At 29.7% G+C, this 10,194-nt stretch overlaps 1 protein-coding gene and 1 long non-coding RNA gene across 5 annotated transcripts; one reads left to right on the forward strand and one right to left on the reverse strand.

Annotated features, from left to right (window-relative positions):
- Positions 1–5,447: 5,447 nt before the first annotated feature.
- LOC109853369 (inhibitor of nuclear factor kappa-B kinase subunit epsilon-like) lies at positions 5,448–8,015 on the reverse strand. 4 transcript variants are annotated; one of them, XM_020425424.1, is made up of 3 exons: positions 7,791–8,015; positions 6,942–7,318; positions 5,448–6,852 (listed from the first exon to the last, which is right to left on the reverse strand). In XM_020425424.1, exons 2-3 carry the CDS (start codon positions 7,219–7,221, stop codon positions 5,675–5,677), a joined length of 1,458 nt encoding a protein of 485 aa, XP_020281013.1. In that variant the 5' UTR covers positions 7,222–7,318; positions 7,791–8,015; the 3' UTR covers positions 5,448–5,674. The 4 variants fall into 4 exon arrangements, with proteins under 4 accessions (XP_020281013.1, XP_020281010.1, XP_020281012.1 ...); XM_020425421.1 differs by having other exon boundaries at positions 6,942–7,499; XM_020425423.1 differs by lacking the exon at positions 7,791–8,015 and adding an exon at positions 7,407–7,782.
- Positions 8,016–8,756: 741 nt separating this feature from the next.
- On the forward strand, positions 8,757–9,648 carry LOC109853378. The gene is made up of 3 exons (XR_002250109.1): positions 8,757–8,936; positions 9,181–9,260; positions 9,403–9,648. It is a non-coding gene; the product is annotated as an uncharacterized LOC109853378 (long non-coding RNA).
- Positions 9,649–10,194: the final 546 nt, after the last annotated feature.

Consider the following 10,194-nt stretch of genomic DNA (forward strand, 5'->3'; position numbering starts at 1 on the left):
AGCGAGTAATGTCCGCTTGTATTCCGCTGCTAAAAGTTATTACAGATACAATAATATTCGCCTCGATCATTACAGAGCCGCCATATTAATCACACGGCCGCATGTAATAATCACACAGCCGGCAGTAGTTCTTTTTTGTAAGGGTGGTGTCTCTATAGAGTGAGCGTCTTTCGAAAATTATTGATTCTATGCCAAAAATGCATAGGACATAAATGATGTATTTTTTCAAGAGCTACAACTTTTATTTAAAACATTTTTGTGCCATAAATATTTATCAAAATAATATTTTAAAAAGCGATAATTTTTTAGTTTTTTTGAGTTTTGACTTTGAAAATGACCATTTCGGTAATTTTCACTATCATATTCGTAATCAGTGCACCAAAATACAGTAGTATATCAATTAACAGCAAAATTGGAGCATTCCGCTTTTCGGAAGTTCACCTTGATAAGCCTTTTGTTTGCAAGTCAGTGGCTTATGTCGCTCTCCTTTTTCCATATGTATTTACAAACAATGAGGTTATATAGAAATTAGAGCTGTCAAATTAAAAAAGAAACATACAAACACTGTATATTTAAAAAAATAAAATACTGTATTTTTAAAACTATAGTATTTTATTTTTTTACTATATTCCCAATACATGTTCCTACTTTACTCATGTTGGTTTATGAATGTGATGTATTATAGTCACCAATCGAGCCCTTTAGAGGCCTTTACACTTTTATGAAAAGTGAGATTTCCCATATTTACTAACAAAATTAATTTCATGATAATAATATTAATTAATTTCATAAATTTGTTTTATTAGTAAAATATTTTTATTGCAGGAACATAACAAATAATAATGACAAAGTTGTTTTAGAGTGTTAGAAAATTTTTTACGCTTTATACCTACTCAGGATAACCAAAAAACAAACTGGGGGTCCACTTTTGATCATTTTACTCTATATTTTACCTAGTATTACATTATTACAAATGCGAAACATTTCGATCTCTAACTAAAGTCTTCTTTAGTTACATACAATTACTTATTATTGAAAGACAATAGATCAGTTGATCCATTAGAGATAATGATTCTTGATAGATAATATGGTCAAAGTTTTGCACAGTAAATGAAAATAAATTGTATAACATAGAGCACAAGCCAAGACGACAAGAACATCGCAAAGCACACAAGTTTGAATAATTGCAAAAGGTCTAATGTCATTGAATACGTTTTGCATTTGTAATAATGTAGTACTATTGTAGTTAAGATATATCAAGAAGCACGGTAGTGCTTCGCGCCAAGTTTACGCGCAACAAAGTGACGCTCGAACTGCGCGAGGTGCATCATGCCTCTTATACGCGAAATTCAGGTAATGAAAGAGAGCAAAGATTTTCACAGAGCAATATTTCAATAACGACTGAACCGATCAATTGTTTTAGTCTTAATCGATTTAGAATAAAATATTACAAAAACGTATTATTGCATTTTTTTTGGTCTGTGTGAACGGAGATAATGAAAGATAAACAAAAATGTATGTGAAATTTACATTCAGAAACGTCGTCACTGTCATCATTGTCGTCGTGCAATCAAATTGTGTGCATATTCGTATGCCTGCTACCAGATGACATACATATACAAGCGTGTTGAAAAAAGAAAAGAGAAAGAAAGACGGGAAGTGTGAGATAAAGAAAAAAGAGAGAAAGTATGGTAGTAGTTTGCATTATTCGCGCCGACAACACCTCCGATAGTACTGATCGCTCTGACAACGTTCCTCGCGGCGTAGTGGTTTCGCGCCGGCAACATCTCCGATATAACTTTCTTTTTTAAGAAAATCTATATTGTTTTGAAACTTGACACGCAGTAAATACAAATTATATACTTAAAATTTATAAAGTAGAAAATTAATTCAGAAAACAAGTAAACGAATTTTGCAAAAAACTCAAACTCCGGCAACACATCCAACAGTATACCGATCGCTCCAACAGTTTTTCGCAATGTGCTGTTTTGCGCACAGTGGAAATATATTTTATTTTCATTTTACTGTCCAAAAATCTGATCATATTATCTATCAAGAATTATTATCTCTAATAGATCAACTGATCAATTGTCATTTTTTCTCGGATGATATAACTTTTTTAAAGTAAACTGTTTTGAAAATTGGTTGATGATGTAAATATTGTTTTTCCATCTTGAAGTATTTTCTAAACTATAACGTATATACTACAAACTGTATAATATCTCAAAAACCTTATCTTTTCAAAAAAGATAAGTATTAATGTATTTCCTAAACTATAATGTATATACTACAAAATATATGATATCTCAAAAACCCTACCTTTTTAAAAAAAAAAAAGTAAGAACAGGTGTCAAGTACACGCACAATACGTATTGTATTTAAATTAAGCATATTAACTCAAACTGTTTTTTATTATTTTTTATTTTTCTACAAAAATTTAAGTCAATTTTTATTGTATACAAAAAAGTCTTTCTCTATAAAACCTGATTACAAAACAATATATACTCCAAACATTCTTTTTCTAAAACCCTGTTTTACAAAAGAAGTGATATCAAAAAGTAGCACCAAGTAAACTTTTGTACGTTATTATATTATTATATCATTATATTATTACGGTATTATTATGTTGAAAAACAATATATAATAGAAAACAATATAGAATAGAAATAAAATTTACAATAACATATTTGTGTCAATAGTAAGACTACGTCTTAAATTTTTTTCCGTAATTATTAACTAATCTTAAGTACATAACTATGTATTTTGATAAGATTATAGTTATTACTAGAACACAAAGGTGTGACAAAAAAATTTTACAATTAATAATCATCTCGGGCTCTAAGTCTTTAGACTAATCAATGAATATAATTGGTCTTGAAGCGCCGTTCGCTGGATGTTGTGCGAAGAATGTGTCTATATATACAGGGTGTCCCACAACTCACGACCTTAAATTAAATGACGTATTCCTGAGATCATTTTGAAACGAAAGTTCTAATACCATATTGTCGAGGCTACAATACTTTTTGAATTATAAGCGTTTAAAAGTGACCTATCTGGTGGTCTGTTTTTCACGCGCTCAGGTACGGCGCATCGTACATGACAGTTCTTGTTTCGATATACTTAATATTTTGATAATTATGCAAATTTTCTAAAAAAACGTTTTTTATTGAATTATAGTTACATAAACATAATATTAATACAGTGCGTATGTAAATGTAAACAGTTTCATCAAAGTCTTGTAGAATTTTAATCACGTGTTTGACGAGCTGTCAAAGTTATAGTATGAAATTGGCATATGCTGTATTGATTTTTTTGGTTTTTTTGTAGTAAAGTTGCTGCAATCAATAATTTTAATATACTCGGGAATTTAATAACATTTCTATTTATTATATTTATTTAATATTATACAACAAAAATAAAATATTTTTTCAATTAATAACAAACAAATCTTAAAAATAAATATTAAANTATTATATTTATTTAATATTATACAACAAAAATAAAATATTTTTTCAATTAATAACAAACAAATCTTAAAAATAAATATTAAATCAAATAATAATAAATATGTACATATTTCAATTGTAAATAAAATAACAGTAACTACTATTTCAATAGAATAACATTAACAAAATAATTAGTACATTTTAATATTGTATTATAATAAATGTTACAATATTAAAATGTACTAATGTAAAATATACTAATGTACTATTGTATTATAATAAATGTTCCAATATTAAAATGTACTAATTATTTTGTTAATGTTATTCTATTGAAATAGTAGTTACTGTTATTTTATTTACAATTGGAATATGTACATATTTATTATTATTTGATTTAATATTTATTTTTAAGATTTGTTTGTTATTAATTGAAAAAATATTTTATTTTTTTTGTATAATATTAAATAAATATAATAAATAGAAATGTTATTAAATTCCCGAGTATATTAAAATTATTGATTGCAGCAACTTTACTACAAAAAAACCAAAAAAATCAATACAGCATATGCCAATTTCATACTATAACTTTGACAGCTCGTCAAACACGTGATTAAAATTCTACAAGACTTTGATGAAACTGTTTACATTTACATACGCACTGTATTAATATTATGTTTATGTAACTATAATTCAATAAAAAACGTTTTTTTAGAAAATTTGCATAATTATCAAAATATTAAGTATATCGAAACAAGAACTGTCATGTACGATGCGCCGTACCTGAGCGCGTGAAAAACAGACCACCAGATAGGTCACTTTTAAACGCTTATAATTCAAAAAGTATTGTAGCCTCGACAATATGGTATTAGAACTTTCGTTTCAAAATGATCTCAGGAATACGTCATTTAATTTAAGGTCGTGAGTTGTGGGACACCCTGTATATATAGACACATTCTTCGCACAACATCCAGCGAACGGCGCTTCAAGACCAATTATATTCATTGATTAGTCTAAAGACTTAGAGCCCGAGATGATTATTAATTGTAAAATTTTTTTGTCACACCTTTGTGTTCTAGTAATAACTATAATCTTATCAAAATACATAGTTATGTACTTAAGATTAGTTAATAATTACGGAAAAAAATTTAAGACGTAGTCTTACTATTGACACAAATATGTTATTGTAAATTTTATTTCTATTCTATATTGTTTTCTATTATATATTGTTTTTCAACATAATAATACCGTAATAATATAATGATATAATAATATAATAACGTACAAAAGTTTACTTGGTGCTACTTTTTGATATCATTTCTTTTGTAAAACAGGTTTTTAGAGAAAGACTTTTTTGTATACAATAAAAATTGACTTACATTTTTTTGGACAAATAAAAATTAATAATGAAAAACAGTTTGAGTTAATATTCTTAGTTTAAATACAATACGTGTTGTGCGNTTACTTGGCGCCTGTTCTTACCTTTTTGTGAAAAGGTAAGGTTTTACAGATATCACATATTGGCCTACTTTACATCAATCCTTATTACACGTATTAAGTACTATGTTCGTATTAAATTGGTTTGGTCTCAATAATGTAAACGATGTCATATTAAGCTGGTACGATACGCTTTCTTCACGCGTATTGTAGCAAAATGGCATGCGTATCAAGCACAATTATAATAATGTAAATACCAAACTTATACATTAAAAAACAAATTTTATTTGATTTGCGTATCAAAAAAGATGTACGGTATAAACTAAGCCATTTTGTAGTATATACGTTAAGGACCTTCTACAATGAGATATTAGTAATAAAAATATTAGGTATAAAAATGACACTAACGCGGTTCAAACCCGAAAAAACATGTTTGTATGTTAATATTAGTAATAAATCAAAAGTCAGAAGCAAGAAATTGACCAATCACAGTCATATCACAGAAGAATAATCGATTGTGATTAGTCAATTTCTTGCTTCTGACTTCTGATTTATTACTAATATCTTATTGTAGAAGGCCCTTTATAGTTTGTATATATTTACACCTGTTCTGCTCGCTATTAAACATTGGTAACCTTAAAATTTCAAAAATATGATCTTGAGAAAAAGTTGATGCGTATCAGAATATTTGCTCCTTTGAACTAAATAATGTTTTCCTCTGACATTGTTTTGTATCATAAAAAATAAACAAGATATTTAAGATGGGACACCTTGTATATATTTACAATAATTATTTACCTCTGATGAAGTTGCATTATCGCTGGGGTTAATCCAGTCACAAGATCTTTGCTTTTTATGTCCAATTCTTTTCGCCAATTTTTCACTTCTATCACGATTTGACTTCCAAATTTTCGAAACACATACCTGGCAAAACTCTCGCATCTTTCTATCGCCAAAACAGTGTCTTCTATAGTTTTTGTGAATTCTTTCGAATGCTGACACTTTCCCAAGACTCGAGTAAGTTCTGTAGACAAAAATCCGCTGAACGCTTCTATGGCGTCTCTCAACAATTTACTACACAATGCTAATTTGTCAATTCTACGTTTACAAACATGTCCGACTGAACACGCAACCTTGGCTTGGCTCGCATCATTCTCTACAGAAACAAGATTCGCAAAAACGGGAAATTTAGGCAGTTCGTTTTCTACTGGCAATACGACGTTATTATTTTCTCGTGAGAATAGTATCAACGGCTTGTCATTGCTAGTATTGGGATATCCTTTGCCAGATGTAGATTCTTCAACAAGATTTACAAGAGGAATTTCTCCTAGAAGAAGAATTTGCGCTTGAGGTGCAATGTCAGTCTGCTCTTGAATGTGTATCTGCAGAGCAACCAGCTTTTCTTCCGGATGTAGAAACACCTTAATCAAATTAGTTCTATGAACATTAAATATGTGAATAGCTTTTCTACAAAGCGTGTCTGTAACTTCATTAAAAAATCGATCAAAACTCCAGATTCTTTGTGGATCTACTTCCAACAAGCCAGCCAGTAATGGTGTGACTATTTTCTTAAGACCAGTGCTCAACTGACAGGTTTGAGGCAGTTCTGTGCTCCATATGATTGGTCCATTTTCCGAAGTTTGTAGTCCAGATATCACACCTGATGCTTTCTTTGTTGTGATATAGAACATGGTCTCTTTGTTTCTTCGTCCACCAAATGGTCTAAAAGGTAAATTTCCTGTTGCTACATGATAAAGTGTCACACCTATAGACCATAAATCAACAGTTGCACCAAATGTTTTGCCAACAGGTTTTCTCAGAACAGCACGTTCATACATATCTGGATGCAAATATTCCTCAGTGCCATACAAAGAAACAAATTGCTGATCTTCTTGTAATTCACGAGCAGCTCCGAAATCAGTAAGCTTGTATATCGTACTGCCATCATCAGCAATAAATTTCATTATATTACCTGAATGAAGAGTGAGAACATAACGTGAAAACTTAATATTTCTTGAATGCAAACTATATACAAGTTACATTATTTATAAATGTTTTTACCTGGCTTTAAATCCCTGTGAACTAAATTATTGTCACGTAAGTGCTTCATTCCAGCTGACAAGTGTTCCAATACTAATAAAAACTCACTCTCAGCGAGACCATAAGTATTTTCCGGATCGTCGAGGATATTGAAAAGACTACCTCCAGTACAGAGTTCCATTACAATTACTTTACCTCTACCTTCTTGCTCTTCTTCAATCGCCAACAATTTAACAATGTTTTCATGTTTGACCTTTTTCAAGACCTCAAACTCTCTCACTTGCACGTCAGGTGGTCGCATATGACTGAGCTGATTGAAGGTCTTGACCGCAACAGGTTCTCCATTATTTTTGTTAACACCTTGGAATACCGCGCCAGTCGCACCCTTGCCAAGCACGCTAGTAGTACACCAAACATAATTGGCAGAGCCACGAAGAAAAGACATATTTAATATTTTAGATATGAGTGAAAACGACTTTCACCTACTATTCACTATTTTATGTGATAATGTTGACTTTACGTTATTTTATCTTCTCATATTGACACTTGTCAATACATCAAATATAACGGATTTAAATCCTAAAGAAAAACAAAACAAGAAAAAAATTAAGTTGATAAAAAAACGAGAAAACGTGACGAAAGTTTAGCAGATAAGTTCAAGTAGAATATTAAAAGTTTAATATTAACAAAATTATGATTATTCAACGTTTTTTCGCAAAATAAAAAAATCTGGCACAAAGTATTGCTCTGTCCTGCAAGACGAATTATAAAACGTTAAAATTTCCTTCTTTTTATTAAATATTTAATGTGTTTATTAATCATCACATTTAAAATGGTTACTGGTGCTCTTATGGCTCAGTGGACCCTTACAGCTAGTCCATACGTCATTCTAAGTCTTCATTGAAGTTAGGATTAAAACCGTGGTTTCCACACGTGATCACGGAGTATTACGATAGAGTAGTTTCCACAGTTGGTTTTAAGGTATTACATTTAAAATGTGTTGTTTTTTTATGATGTATTATACAGATATTACACTCTTCTTTGCTTAAATAGCGTGTTGCCCTTTCACGAGAGGAGCAAATGCCAAGCTCTTGTGTTCAGGCAGTGTTGTTGCAAAGTCGCGTTTTCGCGTATGCACCGCCAATCAGTTTCTTCTAAAAGCTGTGTTTTTACGCATGCGCTCTTAAATAGTAGTATCAGAGAGAAGCCTGAGAGCGGCCATGCCATTATGTCTGTTCGTTTTACCTGAACTGGCCGCTCTAGGTCAGAGTTTATCTTCTTTATTCTACGTTGAAAAAAGAAGGATAAACTCTGACCTAGAGCGGCCAGTTCAGGTAAAACGAACAGACATATTGTAGTTTTTTACGACGGTTTCAACCGCTGGTTTTAGCCGTATTTCCACAAAAGTGGAACTCAAAGGCCGTTCTCCATGAAACTCAAGTCGCAGGTCTCGTGGAACTGATCAATCACGTTGGTCGATTGGCTGATTTAACTCTGCAATTGGTCAATTCCACGAGATCTGTTACTTGCGTTTAATGTAAAACGGCCTTTGAGTTCCACTTTTGTAGAAATATGGCTAAAACCAGAGGTTGAAACCGTCGTAAGAAACTACAATGGCATGGCCGCTCTCAGGCTTCTCTCTGGTAGTATCATTGAGTGCGTTCAGACAACTCAACGGTTGAGAGATCATCACTTATGATAGGATTATTCTTTAAAATCTGCTTTGGTTCCAAAAGTATGATCCAATCAGAAGTGATTATCTCTCAACCGTTGTGCAACTGTTGAGTTGTCTGAACGCACCCATTGCCGTACTAGGCTGCGTTCGTTTTTTACCACGAAGTAAGAATAAGGAGACTTAACTACACAAAGTAAAAGTGGCTATGAAAAATGTTCCGTGTAAGAGGAGGTTCGCTAAACAGAATAACTTGCAACATTTCATCGCCATCTTGAAATTGTAAATGACAGATAGTAAGAAAAGATTGTAAAGGTTAGAAGAGTACACAGAGAGCATAAAACGTATGAAAATAAAAGAAAAAAATAAAATATTCTAAGTCTGTTAAAGAAAAATTTTTTAATCTAAATTAAGTCCATAAAAATTAATAAAAATAAATANATAAATTAAAATTAAAATACTATCCAGCAAACAAAATAATAGTAACATAACATTAATTTTATGTTATTATTACTTTATGTTTGCCGAATTATATAATATAAACTATGTTTAACTTAATTAAACCTAATATAATTAAATATATTTCAGAAGAGCGCCGCACAGATGAAGATATAATTGTGAATATATTTTATATTTTTCTAGAGAAACAAAGATAATAATATTGAAAGGTATAGTATATAATATAATATTATATACTTATTTACAATAGATATAACATAAAAATAGTATAAAAAAGCAAACATGAGTTCTAAAGTAAAAATATTAATGTTACTCAGGAAAAAAATATATATATTTTATTATTATTTTTAGTTGTTGAAAAAAAGAAGCATGATGAAACCTAAAACTGATGGACGCAATCATTTTAAATACTTGCAAGATAATTTGGAGTTGATTACATTTCCTTGTACAGGATGGAGTTATTCAACAGGAAATGAAATGTTTTTTGGTTTTCAAAAAATGGAGAGTGATTGTAGTGTAANAAAAAGAATTGCTTTTTTGCAAAATGGACAGGTTAATATTTATATAAATAACGAAATTCATTCACTTTCAAAATTTATTGTAATAGCAAATATTGAGGAATTAAATGAATTTTTAAAAGTTATTGATAAATTATAAAAATAATATAAAGTTAAAGTAATTTAAACATTCATTTATATAAAATAGATATTATACTTTAATTTATAATACTTTGATATTTTAATACTTTAATTTGTATTGGATATTAAAATTTTATTGCTATATCTGCAAAACATTATGCTATTATGGTATTATGCTATTCTACAAATCATACATATTATATATATCAAGTGTATATAAACATACATATATATTTTGTTATACAACAGGGATTGGAATTGTAAATATGACAACGAATTGTATCAAAAAGTAAACTTATATNTCTTATTTTGTGAAATACACAGTTTTATAAAATATATATTANTATACTCAAAAAATATATATTAACAAGTATTTACCATTATACTATAAAAAATAAATGTTTTTTACATAATAAACAAGTTTTCGTTTTTAATTCATTTTAATTACATTGTAATGCATTTTGATAGTTTTTTGTATATTGTATTCTTCTATTGTTACCTCTCA

This window comes from Pseudomyrmex gracilis, unplaced genomic scaffold (assembly GCF_002006095.1).
Source record: "Pseudomyrmex gracilis isolate BER0280 unplaced genomic scaffold, ASM200609v1 scaffold_47, whole genome shotgun sequence".
Lineage (NCBI taxonomy): Eukaryota > Metazoa > Arthropoda > Insecta > Hymenoptera > Formicidae > Pseudomyrmex > Pseudomyrmex gracilis.